Source organism: Oncorhynchus tshawytscha, unplaced genomic scaffold (genome assembly GCF_018296145.1).
Source record: "Oncorhynchus tshawytscha isolate Ot180627B unplaced genomic scaffold, Otsh_v2.0 Un_contig_1859_pilon_pilon, whole genome shotgun sequence".
Lineage (NCBI taxonomy): Eukaryota > Metazoa > Chordata > Actinopteri > Salmoniformes > Salmonidae > Oncorhynchus > Oncorhynchus tshawytscha.
Window position 1 is genome coordinate 84,709 of NW_024609732.1, and position 22,792 is coordinate 107,500.

Genomic DNA, 22,792 nt, shown 5'->3' on the forward strand with positions numbered 1-22,792 from the left:
GAATACTTTCGCAAGGCACTGTATATTACTATAGTCTGTAGTGTTAGTAATCAGTATTTATAACTATAGTCTGTAGTTAGTAATCAGTATATATATCTATAGTCTGTAGTGTTAGTAATCAGTATATATATCTATAGTCTGTAGTGTTAGTAATCAGTATATATATCTATAGTCTGTAGTGTTAGTAATCAGTATATATATCTATAGTGTTAGTAATCAGTATATATATCTATAGTCTGTAGTGTTAGTAATCAGTATATATATCTATAGTGTTAGTAATCAGTATATATATCTATAGTGTTAGTAATCAGTATATATATCTATAGTGTTAGTAATCAGTATATATATCTATAGTGTTAGTAATCAGTATATATATCTATAGTGTTAGTAATCAGTATATATATCTATAGTCTGTAGTGTTAGTAATCAGTATATATAACTATAGTCTGTAGTGTTAGTAATCAGTATATATATCTATAGTCTATAGTGTTAGTAATCAGTATATATATCTATAGTCTGTAGTGTTAGTAATCAGTATATATATCTATAGTGTTAGTAATCAGTATATATATCTATAGTCTGTAGTGTTAGTAATCAGTATATATATCTATAGTCTGTAGTGTTAGTAATCAGTATATATATCTATAGTGTTAGTAATCAGTATATATATCTATAGTCTGTAGTGTTAGTAATCAGTATATATATCTATAGTCTATAGTGTTAGTAATCAGTATATATATCTATAGTCTATAGTGTTAGTAATCAGTATATATATCTATAGTCTATAGTGTTAGTAATCAGTATATATATCTATAGTCTAGTAGTGTTAGTAATCAGTATATATATCTATAGTGTTAGTAATCAGTATATATATCTATAGTCTGTAGTGTTAGTAATCAGTATATATATCTATAGTGTTAGTAATCAGTATATATATCTATAGTGTTAGTAATCAGTATATATATCTATAGTCTGTAGTGTTAGTAATCAGTATATATATCTATAGTCTGTAGTGTTAGTAATCAGTATATATATCTATAGTCTGTAGTGTTAGTAATCAGTATATATATCTATAGTCTGTAGTGTTAGTAATCAGTATATATATCTATAGTCTGTAGTGTTAGTAATCAGTATATATATCTATAGTCTGTAGTGTTAGTAATCAGTATATATATCTATAGTCTATAGTGTTAGTAATCAGTATATATATCTATAGTCTATAGTGTTAGTAATCAGTATATATATCTGTAGTGTTAGTAATCAGTATATATAACTATAGTCTGTAGTGTTAGCATTCAGTATATATATATCTATAGTATGAGTGTTAGTAATCAGTATATATATCTATAGTCTATAGTGTTAGTAATCAGTATATATATCTGTAGTGTTAGTAATCAGTATATATATCTATAGTCTATAGTGTTAGTAATCAGTATATATATCTGTAGTGTTAGTAATCAGTATATATATCTATAGTTTGTAGTGTTAGTAATCAGTATATATATCTGTAGTGTTAGTAATCAGTATATATATCTATAGTTTGTAGTGTTAGTAATCAGTATATATATCTATAGTGTTAGTAATCAGTATATATATCTATAGTCTGTAGTGTTAGTAATCAGTATATATATCTATAGTCTGTAGTGTTAGTAATCAGTATATATATCTATAGTCTATAGTGTTAGTAATCAGTATATATATCTATAGTCTGTAGTGTTAGTAATCAGTATATATATCTATAGTCTATAGTGTTAGTAATCAGTATATATATCTATAGTCTGTAGTGTTAGTAATCAGTATATATATCTATAGTTTGTAGTGTTAGTAATCAGTATATATATCTATAGTCTGTAGTGTTAGTAATCAGTATATATATCTATAGTTTGTAGTGTTAGTAATCAGTATATATATCTATAGTGTTAGTAATCAGTATATATATCTATAGTCTGTAGTGTTAGTAATCAGTATATATATCTATAGTCTGTAGTGTTAGTAATCAGTATATATATCTACAGTCTATAGTGTTAGTAATCAGTATATATATCTATAGTCTGTAGTGTTAGTAATCAGTATATATATCTATAGTCTGTAGTTAGTAATCAGTATATATATCTATAGTCTGTAGTAATCAGTAATCAGTATATATACTATAGTCTGTAGTGTTAGTAATCAGTATATATATCTATAGTCTGTAGTGTTAGTAATCAGTATATATATCTATAGTCTGTAGTGTTAGTAATCAGTATATATATCTATAGTCTGTAGTGTTAGTAATCAGTATATATAACTATAGTCTGTAGTGTTAGTAATCAGTATATATATCTATAGTGTTAGTAATCGGTATATATATCTATAGTCTGTAGTGTTAGTAATCAGTATATATATCTATAGTGTTAGTAATCAGTATATATATCTATAGTGTTAGTAATCAGTATATATATCTATAGTCTGTAGTGTTAGTAATCAGTATATATATCTATAGTCTATAGTGTTAGTAATCAGTATATATATCTATAGTCTGTAGTGTTAGTAATCAGTATATATATCTATAGTCTGTAGTGTTAGTAATCAGTATATATATCTATAGTCTATAGTGTTAGTAATCAGTATATATATCTATAGTCTGTAGTGTTAGTAATCAGTATATATATCTATAGTGTTAGTAATCAGTATATATATCTATAGTGTTAGTAATCAGTATATATATCTATAGTCTGTAGTGTTAGTAATCAGTATATATATCTATAGTCTGTAGTGTTAGTAATCAGTATATATATCTATAGTCTGTAGTGTTAGTAATCAGTATATATATCTATAGTGTTAGTAATCAGTATATAGATCTATAGTCTGTAGTGTTAGTAATCAGTATATATATCTATAGTCTGTAGTGTTAGTAATCAGTATATATATCTATAGTGTTAGTAATCAGTATATAGATCTATAGTCTGTAGTGTTAGTAATCAGTATATAGATCTATAGTCTGTAGTGTTAGTAATCAGTATATATATCTATAGTCTATAGTGTTAGTAGTCAGTATATATATCTATAGTCTGTAGTGTTAGTAGTCAGTATATATATCTATAGTCTGTAGTGTTAGTAATCAGTATATAGTCTATAGTGTTAGTAATCAGTATATATATCTATAGTCTGTAGTGTTAGTAATCAGTTAGTAATCATATATCTATAGTCTATATATATCTATATATCTATAGTCTGTAGTGTTAGTAATCAGTATATATATCTATAGTCTATAGTGTAGTTAGTAATCAGTATATATATCTATAGTCTATAGTGTTAGTAATCAGTATATATATCTATAGTCTGTAGTGTTAGTAATCAGTATATATATCTATAGTCTGTAGTGTTAGTAATCATCTATATATATAATCAGTATATATATCTATAGTGTTAGTAATCAGTATATATATCTATAGTCTGTAGTGTTAGTAATCAGTATATATATCTAGTCTAGTGTTAGTAATCAGTATATATATCTATAGTCTGTAGTGTTAGTAATCAGTATATATATCTATAGTCTGTAGTGTTAGTAATCAGTATATATATCTATAGTCTGTAGTGTTAGTAATCAGTATATATATCTATAGTCTGTAGTGTTAGTAATCAGTATATATAGTATATATATCTATAGTCTGTAGTGTTAGTAATCAGTATATATATCTATAGTAGTGTTAGTAATCAGTATATATATCTATAGTCTGTAGTGTTAGTAATCAGTATATATATCTATATCTAGTGTTAGTAATAGTCTATAGTGTTAGTAATCATCAGTATATATATCTATAGTCTGTTAGTGTTAGTAATCAGTATATATATCTATAGTCTGTAGTGTTAGTAATCAGTATATATATCTATAGTCTGTAGTGTTAGTAATCAGTATATATATCTATAGTCTGTAGTGTTAGTAATCAGTATATATATATATCTATAGTAATCTAGTAGTGTTAGTAATCAGTATATATATCTGTAGTGTTAGTAATCAGTATATATATCTATAGTCTATCTAGTGTTAGTAATCAGTATATATATCTATAGTCTGTAGTGTTAGTAATCAGTATATATATCTATAGTCTGTAGTGTTAGTAATCAGTATATATATCTATAGTCTGTAGTGTTAGTAATCAGTATATATATCTATAGTCTGTATAGTAATCAGTATATATATATCTATAGTGTTAGTAATCAGTATATATATCTATAGTCTGTTAGTGTATAGTAATCAGTATATATAATCAGTATATATATCTATAGTGTTAGTAATCAGTATATATATCTATAGTCTGTAGTTAGTAATCAGTATATATATCTATAGTCTGTAGTGTTAGTAATCAGTATATATATCTATAGTGTTAGTAATCAGTATATATATCTATAGTGTTAGTAATCAGTATATATATCTATAGTGTTAGTAATCAGTATATATATCTATAGTCTGTAGTGTTAGTAATCAGTATATATATCTATAGTCTGTAGTGTTAGTAATCAGTATATATATCTATAGTCTGTAGTGTTAGTAATCAGTATATATATCTATAGTGTTAGTAATCAGTATATATATCTGTAGTGTTAGTAATCAGTATATATATCTATAGTCTGTAGTGTTAGTAATCAGTATATATATCTATAGTCTATAGTAGTAATCAGTATATATATCTATAGTGTTAGTAATCAGTATATATATCTATAGTCTGTAGTGTTAGTAATCAGTATATATATCTATAGTCTGTAGTGTTAGTAATCAGTATATATATCTATAGTGTTAGTATATATATATCTATAGTGTTAGTAATCAGTATATATATATCTAATAGTCTATAGTGTAGTAATCAGTATATATATCTATAGTCTGTAATCAGTATATATATCTATAGTCTGTAGTGTTAGTAATCAGTATATATATCTATAGTCTGTAGTGTTAGTAATCAGTATATCTATATCAGTATATATATCTATAGTGTTAGTAATCAGTATATATATATATCTATAGTGTTAGTAATCAGTATATATATCTATAGTGTTAGTAATCAGTATATATATCTATAGTCTGTAGTGTTAGTAATCAGTATATATATCTATAGTGTTAGTAATCAGTATATATATCTGTAGTCTGTAGTGTTAGTAATCAGTATATATATCTGTAGTCTGTAGTGTTAGTAATCAGTATATATATCTATAGTCTGTAGTGTTAGTAATCAGTATATATATCTGTAGTGTTAGTAATCAGTATATATATCTATAGTCTGTAGTGTTAGTAATCAGTATATATATCTATAGTCTGTAGTGTTAGAAATCAGTATATATATCTATAGTCTGTAGTGTTAGTAATCAGTATATATATCTATAGTCTGTAGTGTTAGTAATCAGTATATATATCTATAGTGTTAGTAATCAGTATATATATCTATAGTCTATAGTGTTAGTAATCAGTATATATATCTATAGTCTGTAGTGTTAGTAATCAGTATATATATCTATAGTCTATAGTGTTAGTAATCAGTATATATATCTATAGTGTTAGTAATCAGTATATATATCTATAGTGTTAGTAATCAGTATATATATCTATAGTGTTAGTAATCAGTATATATATCTATAGTCTATAGTGTTAGTAATCAGTATATATATCTATAGTCTATAGTGTTAGTAATCAGTATATATATCTATAGTCTATAGTGTTAGTAATCAGTATATATATCTATAGTGTTAGTAATCAGTATATATATCTATAGTGTTAGTAATCAGTATATATATCTATAGTCTATAGTGTTAGTAATCAGTATATATATCTATAGTCTGTAGTGTTAGTAATCAGTATATATATCTATAGTCTGTAGTGTTAGTAATCAGTATATATATCTATAGTCTATAGTGTTAGTAATCAGTATATATATCTATAGTCTATAGTGTTAGTAATCAGTATATATATCTATAGTGTTAGTAATCAGTATATATATCTATAGTCTATAGTGTTAGTAATCAGTATATATATCTATAGTCTATAGTGTTAGTAATCAGTATATATATCTATAGTCTAGTGTTAGTAATCAGTATATATATCTATAGTCTGTAGTGTTAGTAATCAGTATATATATCTATAGTGTTAGTAATCAGTATATATATCTATAGTCTATAGTGTTAGTAATCAGTATATATATCTATAGTCTATAGTGTGTAGAATATCTAATATAACGCAGTATGTTCATTTAGAACACAGCAGGTACAGAGAGAGAACATCAGGAGACAGGAATGTTCCTGGACTGCAGTATGCTTGTTGTGTTGTGCCAATTACGATCTACTTGCTGTGTGTGTGTGTGTGTGTGTGTGTGTGTGTGTGTGTGTGTGTGTGTGTGTTTTGACCTAGGGAGTTCAGAACAGTTTAACACCAGGTTAACCACAGAGGGAAAAATCAAAGTAAAAGACAAAATTATCACAGCAGGTGTTGTGTACACACACACACCCGCACGCACGCACGCACACACACACACGCACACACATACACACTCTGAGGACATCAAAGGAATCCTAAAGCATCGGGAGGGGGTTAGTGTAGAGGGGATGTTAGTAAACACGAGAGCTGATTATAAATGTGTGTGTGTGACGGTGTGTGTGTGATGGTGTGTGTGTGATGGTGTGTGTGTGACTGTGTGTCTGTGATGGTGTGTGTGTGATGGTGTGTGTGTGACTGTGTGTCTGTGATGGTGTGTGTGTGACGGTGTGAGTGTGACTGTGTGTGTGTGTGTGACGGTGTGTCTGTGACGGTGTGTGTGTGATGGTGTGTCTGTGACGGTGTGTGTGTGATGGTGTGTGTGTGACGGTGTCTGTAAATGACAGATGAAGAGGAGACACTTTGGTGTTTAATTTGCAACACTGACAAATGGGGGAGAGAGAGACTGTAATCATGTCCCCACATCCACCTGCTCCTCCTCCCTGTTCTGTCCCCCTCTCTGTTCTGTCCCTCCCCCCTCCTCTCTGTTCTGTCCCTCCTCCCTCCTCTCTGTTCCGTCCCTCCTCCCTCCTCTCTGTTCTGTCCCTCCTCTCTGTTCTGTCCCTCCTCCCTCCTCTCTGTTCTGTCCCTCCTCCCTCCTCCCTGTTCTGTCCCTCCTCCCTCCCTCCTCTGTTCTGTCCCTCCTCCCTGTTCTGTCCCTCCTCCCTCCTCTCTGTTCTGTCCTCCTCCCTCCTCTCTGTTCTGTCCCTCCTCCCTCCTCTCTGTTCTGTCCCTCCTCCCTCCTCTCCGTTCTGTCCCTCCTCCATCCTCTCTGTTCTGTCCCTCCCCCCCCTCCTCTCTGTTGTCCCTCCTCCCTCCTCTCTGTTCTGTCCCTCCTCCCTCCTCCCTCCTCTCTGTTCTGTCCTTCCTCCCTCCTCTCTGTTGTCCCTCCTCCCTCCTCTCTGTTCTGTCCCTCCTCCCTCCTCTCTGTTCTGTCCTTCCTCCCTCCTCTCTGTTCTGTCCCTCCCCCTCCTCTCTGTTGTCCCTCCTCCCTCCTCTCTGTTCTGTCCCTCCTCCCTGTTCTGTCCCTCCTCCCTCCTCTCTGTTCTGTCCCTCCTCCCTCCTCTCTGTTCTGTCCCTCCTCCCTCCTCTCTGTTCTGTCCCTCCTCCCTCCTCTCTATTCTGTCCCTCCTCCCTCCTCTGTTCTGTTCTGTCCCTCATCTCTGTTCTGTCCCTTCCCCTCCCTCCCTCCTCTCTGTTCTGTCCCTTCCCTTCCCCTCCCCTCCCCTCCCTCCCTCCTCTCTGTTCTGTCCCTTCCCCTCCCCTCCCTCCCTCCTCTCTGTTCTGTCCCTCCTCTCTGTTCTGTCCCTTCCCTTCCCCTCCCCTCCCTCCCCCTCTCTGTTCTGTCCCTTCCCCTCCCTCCCCCTCTCTGTTCTGCCCTTCCTCCCTTCTCTCACCTGTTCAGCCAGTAATAGCTGTTGTTGCTGCTGTCTCTGTTCTCTCAGTAGCTGTTGTTTCTGTTGTTCCATCATGTGGAGCTGAACTCTCTTCTCCTGCTCCATCACCATCATCTGTTTCATAATGGCCGCCTGCTGCTGGTTGCCCAGGTAACCGGGAGGGGCCCCTGCGCCCTGATTGGGCCCCGCGCCCGAGGCCACACCCCCGGCAGGGTGAGGGGGAGGGACGGCACCGGGCTGCCGTGACATTCCCACCACACCTTGTTCCTAAAGAGAGAGAGAGGGAGGGAGATCAGTGAGTTTTTATTGGTGGGATGATCAATCAATCAGCTGGTCAAGCAATCAATCAAATCAACGAGTAAACGCTGGTGTGGCGCTTTTCACAGAGAATTCAACTGAAGACAGAAGTAACCAGCTACTTTAAAACCTACAATACAATGACAGATTAATTATCCCGGGAACCCCGTGTAAAGGATTATCCCAGGAACCCCGTGTAAAGGATTATCCCAGGAACCCTGTGTAAAGGATTATCCCAGGAACCCTGTGTAAAGGATTATCCCAGGAACCCTGTGTAAAGGATTATCCCAGGAACCCTGTGTAAAGGATTATCCCAGGAACCCCGTGTAAAGGATTATCCCAGGAACCCTGTGTAAAGGATTATCCCAGGAACCCCGTGTAAAGGATTATCCCAGGAACCCTGTGTAAAGGATTATCCCAGGAACCCTGTGTAAAGGATTATCACAGGAACCCTGTGTAAAGGATTATCACAGGAACCCTGTGTAAAGGATTATCACAGGAACCCTGTGTAAAGGATTATCACAGGAACCCTGTGTAAAGGATTATCCCAGGAACCCTGTGTAAAGGATTATCCTAGGAACCCTGTGTAAAGGATTATCACAGGAACCCTGTGTAAAGGATTATCCCAGGAACCCTGTGTAAAGGATTATCACAGGAATTATCACAGGAACCCTGTGTAAAGGATTATCCCAGGAACCCTGTGTAAAGGATTATCCAGGAACCCTGTGTAAAGGATTATCCTAGGAACCCTGTGTAAAGGATTATCCTAGGAACCCTGTGTAAAGGATTATCCCAGGAACCCCGTGTAAAGGATTATCCCAGGAACCCTGTGTAAAGGATTATCCCAGGAACCCTGTGTAAAGGATTATCACAGGAACCCTGTGTAAAGGATTATCCCAGGAACCCTGTGTAAAGGATTATCCCAGGAACCCTGTGTAAAGGATTATCCCAGGTACCTGTGTAAATAATTATCCCAGGAACCTGTGTAAAGGATTATCCCAGGAACCCTGTGTAAAGGATTATCCCAGGAACCCTGTGTAAAGGATTATCCCAGGAACCCCGTGTAAAGGATTATCCCAGGAACCCTGTGTAAAGGATTATCCCAGGAACCCTGTGTAAAGGATTATCCCAGGAACCCTGTGTAAAGGATTATCCCAGGAACCCTGTGTAAAGGATTATCCCAGGAACCCTGTGTAAAGGATTATCCCAGGAACCCCGTGTAAACAGACACAGCAGGATACACTATTTATACAGCAGTGTGGACACCCCTTCAAATAAGTGGATTTGGCAATTTCAGCCATACCAGTTGCTGACAGGTGTATAAAATTGAGCACACAGCCATGCAATCTCCATAGACAAACATTGGCAGTAGAATGGCCTTACTGAAGAGCTCAGTGACTTTCAACGTGGCACTGTCATACGATGCCACCTTTCCAACAAGTCAGTTCGTCAAATTTCTGCCCTGCTAGAGCTGCCCCGGGTCAACTGTAAGTGCTGCTATTGTGAAGTAGAAATGTCTAGGAGCAACAATGGTTCAACCGTGAAGTGGTAGGCCACACAAGCTCACAGAAAGGGACCGCTGAGTGCTGAAGCGCGTAAAAATCCATACAGAAATGGTTTGTTGAGATCGGTGTGGAAGAACTTGACTGGCCTGCACAGAGCCCTGACCTCAACCCCACCGAACACCTTTGGGATGAACTGGAATGCTGACTGCGAGCCAGGACTAATCACCCAACATCAGTGGCTGAATGGAAGCAAGTCCCTGCAGCAATGTTCTAATATCTAATGGAAAGCCTTCCCAGAAGACTGGAGGCTGTTATAGCAGCAATGTTCCAACATCTAGTGGAAAGCCTTTCCAAAAGAGTGGAGGCTGTTATAGCAGCAATGTTCCAACATCTAGTGGAAAGCCTTCTCAGAAGAGTGGAGGCTGTTATAGCAGCAATGTTATAACATCTAGTGGAAAGCCTTCCCAGAAGACTGGAGGCTCTTATAGCAGCAAAGGACCAAGTCCATATTAATGCCATGATTTTGGAATGAGATGTTCAACGAGCAGGTGTCCACATACTTGTAGCGTATATTCATTCAGACTAAACACCACAGTTTTAAAGATTCTTCCCAGCTAACCCCTCACTCTCATCCCCTGCCAGTGCAGTATGGGTAGTCCTAGACCACCCTGAGTCCTCTCATCCCCTCCCAGTGCAGTATGGGTAGTCCTAGCCCACCCTGAGTCCTCTCATCCCCTCCCAGTGCAGTACAGTATGGTAGTCCTAGACCACACGGAGTCCTCTCATCCCCTCCGAGTGCAGTATGGGTAGTCCTCTCATCCCCTCCGAGTGCAGTATGGGTAGTCCTCTCATCCCTTCCCAGTGCAGTATGGGTAGTCCTCTCATCCCCTCCCAGTGCAGTATGGGTAGTCCTAGCCCACCCTGAGTCCTCTCATCCCCTCCCAGTGCAGTATGGGTAGTCCTAGCCCACCCTGAGTCCTCTCATCCCCTCCCAGTGCAGTATGGGTAGTCCTAGCCCACCCTGAGTCCTCTCATCCCCTCCGAGTGCAGTATGGGTAGTCCTCTCATCCCCTCCCAGTGCAGTATGGGTATGTGCATACATTACACCCTCATTAGCATATAAAGAGCTACTTCCTCCACTTAGCCGCATGCTAATCTGTAAAAGGATGAAACAGCACTCTGGAACACCATTATACCCCCAACCGACCAATTAGACGAGCCCGCTCAGGATTCTATTATAGGTTCATTCAGTACATTGTTTGGGGTCAGAACGCCCATCATTCACCACTGCTCTGTGTCAACAACGGACTAGAATGAATGGGGTTTTATTTTGTTCACTGTTGTTTTAGGGAAGGTTGGCTACATATTGTCCTGCGTGTCAGTTAGATTAGAGAGACAGACACAGACAGAGAGACAGACGTTCCACTGTAATAGTGAAGGTGTAAACTTGGCAGTAGAAAATCTTAACAGTATATTTGACCTCTCAGCTTCCCTATCAAATCTAAAAATCTCAAATAGAAAACCAAAGAAAATTAACAACAATGACAAATGGTTTGATGAAGAATGCAAAAATCTAAGAAAGAAATTGAGAAACCTGTCCAACCAAAAACATAGAGACCCTGAAAACCTGAGTCTAAGCCTTCACTATGGTGAATCACTAAAACAATACAGAAATACACTACGGAAAAAGAAGGAACAGCACGTCAGAACTCAGCTCAATGTAATTGAAGAATCCATAGACTCTAACCACTTCTGGGAAAATTGGAAAACACTAAACAAACAACAACACGAAGAATTATATATCCAAAATGGAGATGTATGGGTAAACCACTTCTCCAATCTTTTTGGCTCTATAACAAAGAATAAAGAGCAAAAACATATACATGATCAAATACAGATCTTAGAATCAACTATTAAAGACTACCAGAACCCACTGGATTCTCCAATTACATTGAAAGAGTTACAGGACAAAATAAAAACCCTCCAACCCAAAAAGGCCTGTGGTGTTGATGGTATCCTCAATGAAATGATCAAATATACAGACAACAAATTCCAATTGGCTATACTAAAACTCTTTAACATCATCCTTAGCTCTGGCATCTTCCCCAATATTTGGAACCAAGGACTGATCACCCCAATCCACAAAAGTAGATCCAAATTTGACCCCAATAACTACTGTGGGATATGCGTCAACAGTAACCTTGGGAAAATCCTCTGCATTATCATTAACAGCAGACTCGTATATTTCCTCAGTGAAAACAATGTACTGAGCAAATGTTAAATTGGCCTTTTACCAAATAACCGTACAACAGACCATGTATTCACCCTGCACACCCTAATTGAATAACCGAAACAAAGGCAAAGTCTTCTCATGCTTTGTTGATTTCAAAAAAGCCTTCGACTCAATCTGGCATGAGGGTCTGCTATACAAACTGATGGAAAGTGGTGTTGGGGGTAAAACATACGACATTATAAAATCCATGTACACAAACAACAAGTGTGCGGTTAAAGTAGGCAAAAAAAGACACATTTCTTCACACAGGGTCGTGGGGTGAGACAGGGATGCAGCTTAAGCCCCACCCTCTTCAACATATATATCAACGAATTGGAGAGGGCACTAGAAAAGTCTGCAGCACCCGGCCTCCCCCTGCTAGAATCTGAAGTCAAATGTCTGCTGTTTGCGAGAGCACACAAAAGGAACATAAAATTCAACGTAACAATCTGAGAGACAAGACAAGAAGGGCCTTCTATGCCATCAAAAGGAGCATAAAATTCAACATACCAATTAGGATTTGGCTAAAAATACTTGAATCAGTCATAGAGCCCATTGCCCTTTACGGTTGTGAGGTCTGGGGTCCGCTCACCAACCAAGACTTCATAAAATGGGACAAACACCAAATTGAGACTCTGCATGCAGAATTCTGCAAAAATATCCTCCGTGTACAACGTAGAACACCAAATAATGCATGCAGAGCAGAATTAGGCCGATACCCACTAATTATAAAAATCCAGAAAAGAGCCGTTAAATTCTATAACCACCTAAAAGGAAGCGATTCCCAAACCTTCCATAACAAAGCCATCACCTACAGAGAGATGAACCTGGAGAACAGTCCCCTAAGCAAGGTGGTCCTGGGGCTCTGTTCACTAACAACCTACAGAGCCCCAGGACAACAGCACAATTAGACCCAACCAAATCATGAGAAAACAAAAAGATAATTACTTCACACACAGGAAATAATTTACCAAAAAACAGAGCAAACTAGAATGCTATTTGGCCCTACACAGAGAGTACACAGTGGCAGAATACCTGACCACTGTGACTGACCCAAACTTAAGGAAAGCTTTGACTATGAACAGACTCAGTGAGCATAGCCTTGCTATTGAGAAAGGCCACCGTAGGCAGACATGGCTCTCAAGAGAAGACAGGCTATGTGCTCACTGCCCACAAAATGAGGTGGAAACTGAGCTGCACTTCCTAACCTCCTGCCCAATGTATGACCATATTAGAGAGACATATTTCCCTCAGATTACACAGATCCACAAAGAATTCGAAAACAAACACAATTTTGATAAACTCCCATATCTACTGGGTGAAATACCACAGTGTGCCATCACAGCAGCAAGATGTGTGACCTGTTGCCACGAGAAAAGGGCAACCAGTGAAGAACAAACACCATTGTAAATACAACCCATATTTATGCTTATTTATTTTCCCTTTTGTACTTTAACCATTTGTACATTTGTATATTGTTAAAACACTGTATATATATATATAATATGACATTTGTAATGTCTTTACTGTTTTGAATGATTGTTTATTTCACTTTATATATTATCTACCTCACTTGCTTTGGCAATGTTAACACATGTTTCCCATGCCAATAAAGCCCCTTGAATTGAATTGAGAGAGAGAGAGAGAGAGAGAGAGCGTCAGAGAGAGAGAGAGAGAGCGTCAGAGAGAGAGAGAGAGAGTCAGAGAGAGAGAGAGAGAGAGAGAGCGTCAGAGAGAGAGAGAGAGCATCAGAGAGAGAGGGAAAGAGAGGGACAGAGAGAGAGGGGGAGAGAGAGAGAGAGAGAGAGCGTCAGAGAGAGAGAGAGAGCGTCAGAGAGAGAGAGAGAGAGAGAGAGAGAGAGAGAGAGCATCAGAGAGAGAGAGAGGGAAAGAGAGAGAGTCAGAGCGTCAGAGAGAGAGAGTCAGAGAGAGAGAGAGAGAGAGAGAGAGCGTCAGAGAGAGAGAGAGTCAGAGAGAGAGAGAGAGAGAGAGCGTCAGAGAGAGAGAGAGAGCATCAGAGAGAGAGAGAGAGAGCATCAGAGAGAGAGAGAGGGAAAGAGAGCGTCAGAGAGAGAGAGAGAGTCAGAGAGAGAGAGTGAGAGAGAGAGAGCATCAGAGAGAGAGAGAGAGAGAGAGAGGGACAGAGAGAGAGGGGGACAGAGAGAGAGAGAGCGTGAGAGCGACAAAGAGGGACAGAGAGAGGGACAGAGAGAGGGACAGAGAGAGAGGGAGAGATAAAAGATGTCAAGAGGCGTGATGGAAACCTAAAAGAGAGAGAGAAACAGAGGGATGGAGGGATAAAAGAGAGAGAGAAGGACAGACTCCTCCCAGTAAGCAGACCAGACAGATACTCCGAACAGTCTCATCTCCTGCTTGGCCATGATGCAGTCAGACCAATAACACCATGCCTGAGTGGAGTGAGTGGTGCAGCAGCAGGGTCTGGCCTGCGGGGGTCACTGGTGTTCTGTGTGTGTGTGTGTGTGTGTGTGTGTGTGTAACAGGCTCATTGGTCTCCTCTCTCAGCAGATGGCTCAATCATGACGACTCTGATCTACAATCTCTTCTCCCTCTCCTCTCTCCATAATTCTTCTCTTCCACTCTCTCTCTCTCTGTTCCTTCCTCTTCCTCTGTTCTCTCTCTCTCTCTCTTTCTCTCCATTCCTCTGTTCTCCTCCATCTTTCTCATCCATATTTTTCTAACCAATCTTCACTTCACTTGCATTATATTATTATCTCTCTCTCTGTGTTCATCTCCCTCCCTCTCTCTCTCTCTTCATCACTCTCTCTCTCTCTTTCTGTGTTCATCTCTCTCTCTCTCTCTCTCTCTCTCTCTCTCTCTCTCTCTCTCTCTGTGTTCATCTCCCTCTCTCTCTTTGTGTTAAAATCAAATCAAATCAAATTTTATTTGTCACATACACATGGTTAGCAGATGTTAATGCGAGTGTAGTGAAATGCTTGTGCTTCTAGTTCCGACAATGCAGTAATAACCAACAAGTAATCTAACTAACAATTCCAAAAAACTACTGTCTTATACACAGTGTAAGGGGATAAAGAATATGTACATAAGGATATATGAATGAGTGATGGTACAGAGCAGCATAGGCAAGATACAGTAGATGATATCGAGTACAGTATATACATATGAGATGAGTATGTAAACCAAGTGGCATAGTTAAATTGGCTAGTGATACATGTATTACATAAGGATGCAGTCGATGATATAGAGTACAGTATCTACGTATGCATATGAGATGAATAATGTAGGGTAAGTAACATTATATAAGGTAGCATTGTTTAAAGTGGCTAGTGATATATTTACATCATTCCCATCAATTCCCATTATTAAAGTGGCTGGAGTAGAGTCAGTGTCATTGACAGTGTGTTGGCAGTAGCCACTCAATGTTAGTGGTGGCTGTTTAACAGTCTGATGGCCTTGAGATAGAAGCTGTTTTTCAGTCTCTCGGTCCCAGCTTTGATGCACCTGTACTGACCTCGCCTTCTGGATGACAGCGGGGTGAACAGGCAGTGGCTCGGGTGGTTGATGTCCTTGATGATCTTTATGGCCTTCCTGTAGCATCGGGTGGTGTAGGTGTCCTGGAGGGCAGGTAGTTTGCCCCCGGTGATGCGTTGTGCAGACCTCACTACCCTCTGGAGAGCCTTACGGTTGAGGGCGGTGCAGTTGCCATACCAGGCGGTGATACAGCCCGCCAGGATGCTCTCGATTGTGCATCTGTAGAAGTTTGTGAGTGCTTTTGGTGACAAGCCAAATTTCTTCAGCCTCCTGAGGTTGAAGAGGCGCTGCTGCGCCTTCCTCACGATGCTGTCTGTGTGAGTGGACCAATTCAGTTTGTCTGTGATGTGTATGCCGAGGAACTTAAAACTTACTACCCTCTCCACTACTGTTCCATCGATGTGGATGGGGGGTGTTCCCTCTGCTGTTTCCTGAAGTCCACAATCATCTCCTTAGTTTTGTTGACGTTGAGTGTGAGGTTATTTTCCTGACACCACACTCCGAGGGCCCTCACCTCCTCCCTGTAGGCCGTCTCGTCGTTGTTGGTAATCAAGCCTACCACTGTTGTATCGTCCGCAAACTTGATGATTGAGTTGGAGGCGTGCGTGGCCACGCAGTCGTGGGTGAACAGGGAGTACAGGAGAGGGCTCAGAACGCACCCTTGTGGGGCCCCAGTGTTGAGGATCAGCCGGGAGGAGATGTTGTTGCCTACCCTCACCACCTGGGGGCGGCCCGTCAGGAAGTCCAGTACCCAGTTGCACAGGGCGGGGTCGAGACCCAGGGTCTCGAGCTTGATGATGAGCTTGGAGGGTACTATGGTGTTGAATGCCGAGCTGTAGTCGATGAACAGCATTCTCACATAGGTATTCCTCTTGTCCAGGTGGGTTAGGGCAGTGTGCAGTGTGGTTGAGATTGCATCGTCTGTGGACCTATTTGGGCGGTAAGCAAATTGGAGTGGGTCTAGGGTGTCAGGTAGGGTGGAGGTGATATGGTCGTTGACTAGTCTCTCAAAGCACTTCATGATGACGGATGTGAGTAGTCGTTTAGCTCGTTTAGCTCAGTTACCTTAGCTTTCTTGGGAACAGGAACAATGGTGGCCCTCTTGAAGCATGTGGGAACAGCAGACTGGTATAGGGATTGATTGAATATGTCCGTAAACACACCGGCCAGCTGGTCTGCGCATGCTCTGAGGGCGCGGCTGGGGATGCCGTCTGGGCCTGCAGCCTTGCGAGGGTTAACACGTTTAAATGTCTTACTCACTTCGGCTGTAGTGAAGGAGAGACCGCATGTTTTCGTTGCAGGCCGTGTCAGTGGCACTGTATTGTCCTCAAAGCGGGCAAAAAAGTTATTTAGTCTGCCTGGGAGCAAGACATCCTGGTCCGTGACTGGGCTGGGTTTCTTCCTGTAGTCCGTGATTGACTGTAGACCCTGCCACATGCCTCTTATGTCTGAGCTTTTGAATTGAGATTTTACTTTGTCTCTGTACTGGCGCTTAGCTTGTTTGATAGCCTTGCGGAGGGAATAGCTGCACTGTTTGTATTCAGTCATGTTACCAGACACCTTGCCCTGATTAAAAGCAGTGGTTCGCGCCTTCAGTTTCACACGAATGCTGCCATCAATCCAGGGTTTCTGGTTAGGGAATGTTTTAATCGTTGCTATGGGAACGACATCTTCAACGCACGTTCTAATGAACTCGCACACCGAATCAGCGTATTCGTCAATGTTGTTGTCTGACGCAATACGAAACATCTCCCAGTCCCCATGATGGAAGCAGTCTTGGAGTGTGGAGTCAGCTTGGTCGGACCAGCGTTGGACAGACCTCAGTGTGGGAGCTTCTTGTTTTAGTTTCTGTCTGTAGGCAGGGATCAACAAAATGGAGTCGTGGTCAGCTTTTCCGAAAGGGGGGCGGGGCAGGGCCTTATATGCGTCGCGGAAGTTGGAATAGCAATGATCCAGGGTCTTTCCACCACTGGTTGCGCAATCGATGTGCTGATAAAATTTAGGGAGTCTTGTTTTCAGATTAGCCTTGTTAAAATCCCCAGCTACAATGAATGCAGCCTCCGGATAAATCGTTTCCAGTTTGCAGAGAGTTAAATAAAGTTCGTTCAGAGCCATCGATGTGTCTGCTTGGGGGGGGATATATACGGCTGTGATTATAATCGAAGAGAATTCTCTTGGTAGATAATGCGGTCTACATTTGATTGTTCATCTCCCTCTCTCTCTCTCTCTGTTCATCTTCCTCTCTCTCTCTCTGTGTTCATCTCCCTCTCTCTCTCTGTTCATCTCCCTCTCTCTCTCTCTGTTCATCTCCCTCTCTCTCTCTCTGTTCATCTCCCTCTCTCTCTTTCTGTGTTCATCTCCATCTCTCTCTCTCTCTGTTCATCTCCCTCTCTCTCTCTCTGTGTTCATCTCCTTCTCTCTCTGTTCATCTCCCTCTCTCTCTCTGTGTTCATCTCCCTCTCTCTCTGTTCATCTCCCTCTCTCTCTGTTCATCTCCCTCTCTCTGTGTGTTCATCTCCCTCTCTCTCTGTTCATCTCCCTCTCTGTTCATCTCCCTCTCTCTGTGTGTTCATCTCCCTCTCTCTCTGTTCATCTCCCTCTCTCTCTCTGTGTTCATCTCTCTCTCTCTCTCTGTTCATCTCCATCTCTCCCTCTCTCTCTCTGTGTTCATCTCTCTCTCTCTCTCTGTTCATCTCCTCTCTGTTCTCTCTCTCTCTCTGTTCATCTCTCTCTCTCTCTGTGTTCATCTCCCCTCTCTCTCTCTGTTCATCTCCCTCTCTCTCTCTCTGTTCATCTCCCTCTCTCTCTCTGTGTTCATCTCCCTCTCTCTCTGTGTGTTCATCTCCCCCTCTCTCTGTTCATCTCCCTCTCTCTCTTTCTGTGTTCATCTCCCTCTCTCTCTGTTCATCTCCCTCTCTCTCTCTCTCTGTTCATCTCCCTCTCTCTCTGTGTTCATCTCTCCTCTCTCTCTCTCTGTTCATCTCTCCCTCTCTCTCTCTGTGTTCATCTCCCTCTCTCTCTGTTCATCTCCCTCTCTGTGTTCATCTCCCTCTCTCTCTGTTCATCTCCCTCTCTGTGTTCATCTCCCTCTCTCTCTGTTCATCTCCCTCTCTCTCTTTCTGTGTTCATCTCCCTCTCTCTCTCTGTGTTCATCTCCCTCTCTCTCTCTGTGTTCATCTCCTCTCTCTCTCTGTGTTCATCTCCCTCTCTCTCTCTCTCTGTTCATCTCCCTCTCTCTCTGTGTTCATCTCCCTCTCTCTCTCTCTGTTCATCTCCCTCTCTCTCTCTCTGTGTTCATCTCCTTCTCTCTCTGTTCATCTCCCTCTCTCTCTCTCTGTTCATCTCCTCTCTCTCTCTCTGTGTTCATCTCCCTCTCTCTCTGTTCATCTCCCTCTCTCTGTGTTCATCTCCCTCTCTCTCTGTTCATCTCCCTCTCTCTCTTTCTGTGTTCATCTCCCTCTCTCTCTGTTCATCTCCCTCTCTCTCTCTGTGTTCATCTCCCTCTCTCTCTCTCTCTGTTCATCTCCCTCTCTCTGTGTGTTCATCTCCCTCTCTCTCTGTTCATCTCTCTCTCTCTGTTCATCTCCATCTCTCTCTCTCTGTGTTCATCTCTCTCTCTCTCTTTCTGTGTTCATCTCCATCTCTTTCTCTCTCTGTTCATCTCCCTCTCTCTCTCTGTGTTCATCTCCCTCTCTCTCTGTTAATCTCCCTCTCTCTCTTTCTGTGTTCATCTCCCTCTCTCTCTCTCTCTGTGTTCATCTCCCTCTCTCTCTCTCTGTGTTCATCTCCCTCTCTCTCTCTCTCTCTGTGTTCATCTCTCTCTCTCTCTTTCTGTGTTCATCTCTCTCTCTCTCTCTCTCTGTTCATCTCCCTCTCTCTCTCTGTTCATCTCTCTCTCTCTCTCTGTGTTCATCTCCCTCTCTCTCTCTGTTCATCTCTCTCTCTCTCTCTCTGTTCATCTTCCTCTCTCTCTCTGTGTGTTCATCTCCCTCTCTCTCTCTCTGTTCATCTTCCTCTCTCTCTCTGTGTGTTCATCTCCCTCTCTCTCTCTGTGTTCATCTCCCCCTCTCTCTCTCTGTTCATCTCCCTCTCTCTCTCTGTTCATCTCCCTCTCTCTCTGTGTTCATCTCCCTCTCTCTCTCTCTCTGTTCATCTTCCTCTCTCTCTCTCTCTGTTCATCTCCCTCTCTCTCTGTTCATCTCCCTCTCTCTCTCTGTTCATCTCCCTCTCTCTCTGTGTTCATCTCCCTCTCTCTCTCTCTCTGTTCATCTTCCTCTCTCTCTCTCTCTGTTCATCTCCCTCTCTCTGTGTTCATCTCCCTCTCTCTGTGTTCATCTCCCTCTCTCTCTCTCTCTCTCTGTGTTCATCTCCCTCTCTCTGTGTTCATCTCCCTCTCTCTCTCTCTGTTCATCTTCCTCTCTCTCTCTCTCTGTTCATCTCCCTCTCTCTCTGTTCATCTTCCTCTCTCTCTCTGTGTGTTCATCTCCCTCTCTCTCTCTGTGTTCATCTCCCTCTCTCTCTCTCTGTGTGTTCATCTCCCTCTCTCTGTGTTCATCTCCCCTCTCTCTCTCTCTCTGTTCATCTTCCTCTCTCTCTCTGTGTGTTCATCTCCTTCTCTCTCTCTGTTCATGTCCCTCTCTCTCTCTCTCTGTTCATCTCCCTCTCTGTGTTCATCTCCCCCTCTCTCTCTCTGTGTTCATCTCCCTCTCTCTCTGTTCATCTCCCTCTCTCTCTCTCTGTTCATCTCCCTCTCTCTCTCTCTGTTCATCTCCCTCTCTCTCTTTCTGTGTTCATCTCCATCTCTCTCTCTCTCTGTTCATCTCCCTCTCTCTCTCTCTGTGTTCATCTCCTTCTCTCTCTGTTCATCTCCCTCTCTCTCTCTGTGTTCATCTCCCTCTCTCTCTCTGTTCATCTCCCTCTCTCTCTCTCTTGTTCATCTCCCTCTCTCTGTGTGTTCATCTCCCTCTCTCTCTGTTCATCTCCCTCTCTCTCTCTGTGTTCATCTCTCTCTCTCTCTCTGTTCATCTCCCTCTCTCTCTGTTCATCTCCCTCTCTCTCTCTGTGTTCATCTCTCTCTCTCTCTCTGTTCATCTCCATCTCTCCCTCTCTCTCTCTGTGTTCATCTCTCTCTCTCTCTCTGTTAATCTCCATCTCTCTCTCTCTCTGTTCATCTCTCTCTCTCTGTGTTCATCTCCCTCTCTCTCTCTGTTCATCTCCCTCTCTCTCTCTCTGTTCATCTCCCTCTCTCTCTCTGTGTTCATCTCCCTCTCTCTCTGTGTGTTCATCTCCCCCTCTCTCTGTTCATCTCCCTCTCTCTCTTTCTGTGTTCATCTCCCTCTCTCTCTGTTCATCTCCCTCTCTCTCTCTCTCTGTTCATCTCCCTCTCTCTCTGTGTTCATCTCCCTCTCTCTCTCTCTGTTCATCTCCCTCTCTCTCTCTGTGTTCATCTCCCTCTCTCTCTGTTCCTCTCCCTCTCTGTGTTCATCTCCCTCTCTCTCTGTTCATCTCCCTCTCTGTGTTCCTCTCCCTCTCTCTCTGTTCATCTCCCTCTCTCTCTTTCTGTGTTCATCTCCCTCTCTCTCTCTGTGTTCATCTCCCTCTCTCTCTCTGTGTTCATCTCCCCTCTCTCTCTGTGTTCATCTCCCTCTCTCTCTCTCTCTGTTCATCTCCCTCTCTCTCTGTGTTCATCTCCCTCTCTCTCTCTCTCTGTTCATCTCTCTCTCTCTCTGTGTTCATCTCCTTCTCTCTCTGTTCATCTCCTCTCTCTCTCTCTGTTCATCTCCCTCTCTCTCTCTGTGTTCATCTCCCTCTCTCTCTCATCTCCTCTCCCTCTCTGTTCATCTCCCTCTCTGTGTTCATCTCCCTCTCTCTCTGTTCATCTCCCTCTCTCTCTTTCTGTGTTCATCTCCCTCTCTCTCTCTGTTCATCTCCCTCTCTCTCTCTGTGTTCATCTCCCTCTCTCTCTCTCTCTGTTCATCTCCCTCTCTCTGTGTGTTCATCTCCCTCTCTCTGTGTTCATCTCTCTCTCTCTGTTCATCTCCATCTCCCTCTCTCTCTGTTCATCTCCATCTCTCTCTCTCTGTGTTCATCTCCATCTCTTTCTCTCTCTGTTCATCTCCCTCTCTCTCTCTGTGTTCATCTCCCTCTCTCTCTGTTAATCTCCCTCTCTCTCTCTGTGTTCATCTCCCTCTCTCTCTCTCTCTGTGTTCATCTCCCTCTCTCTCTCTCTGTGTTCATCTCCCTCTCTCTCTCTCTCTCTGTGTTCATCTCTCTCTCTCTCTTTCTGTGTTCATCTCTCTCTCTCTCTCTCTCTCTGTTCATCTCCCTCTCTCTCTCTGTTCATCTCTCTCTCTCTCTCTGTGTTCATCTCCCTCTCTCTCTCTGTTCATCTCTCTCTCTCTCTCTCTGTTCATCTTCCTCTCTCTCTGTGTGTGTTCATCTCCCTCTCTCTCTCTCTGTTCATCTTCCTCTCTCTCTCTGTGTGTTCATCTCCCTCTCTCTCTCTGTGTTCATCTCCCCCTCTCTCTCTCTGTTCATCTCCTCTCTCTCTCTGTTCATCTCCCTCTCTCTCTGTGTTCATCTCCCTCTCTCTCTCTCTCTGTTCATCTTCCTCTCTCTCTCTCTCTGTTCATCTCCCTCTCTCTCTGTTCATCTCCCTCTCTCTCTCTGTTCATCTCCCTCTCTCTCTGTGTTCATCTCCCTCTCTCTCTCTCTCTGTTCATCTTCCTCTCTCTCTCTCTCTGTTCATCTCCCTCTCTCTGTGTTCATCTCCCTCTCTCTGTGTTCATCTCCCCTCTCTCTCTCTCTCTCTCTGTGTTCATCTCCCTCTCTCTGTGTTCATCTCCCTCTCTCTCTCTCTGTTCATCTTCCTCTCTCTCTCTCTCTGTTCATCTCCCTCTCTCTCTGTTCATCTTCCTCTCTCTCTCTGTGTGTTCATCTCCCTCTCTCTCTCTGTGTTCATCTCCCTCTCTCTCTCTCTGTGTGTTCATCTCCCTCTCTCTGTGTTCATCTCCCTCTCTCTCTCTCTCTGTTCATCTTCCTCTCTCTCTCTGTGTGTTCATCTCCTTCTCTCTCTCTGTTCATGTCCCTCTCTCTCTCTCTCTGTTCATCTCCCTCTCTGTGTTCATCTCCCCCTCTCTCTCTCTGTGTTCATCTCCCTCTCTCTCTGTTCATCTCCCTCTCTCTCTTTCTGTGTTCATCTCCCTCTCTCTCCTTCTCTCTCTCTGTTCATCTCCCTCTCTCTCTCTCTGTGTTCATCTCCTTCTCTCTCTGTTCATCTCTCTCTCTCTCTGTGTGTTCATCTCTCTCT

At 41.4% G+C, this 22,792-nt stretch overlaps 1 protein-coding gene across 2 annotated transcripts in view; it reads right to left on the reverse strand.

Moving 5' to 3' along the window:
* The window catches only part of maml3 (mastermind-like transcriptional coactivator 3), a 242,728-nt gene that overhangs the window by 9,150 nt on the left and 210,786 nt on the right, over nt 1-22,792 (reverse strand). Inside the window, exons 4-5 of one of the 2 annotated variants that reach the window (XM_042317348.1) lie at nt 7,900-8,166; nt 6,933-6,935 (exon numbers count right to left, since the gene is read on the reverse strand). In XM_042317348.1, the coding sequence (XP_042173282.1) occupies nt 6,933-6,935; nt 7,900-8,166 (270 nt within the window). The remainder of the gene's footprint in view (nt 1-6,932; nt 6,936-7,899; nt 8,167-22,792) is intronic. The other variant, XM_042317349.1, reaches the window with a different exon arrangement.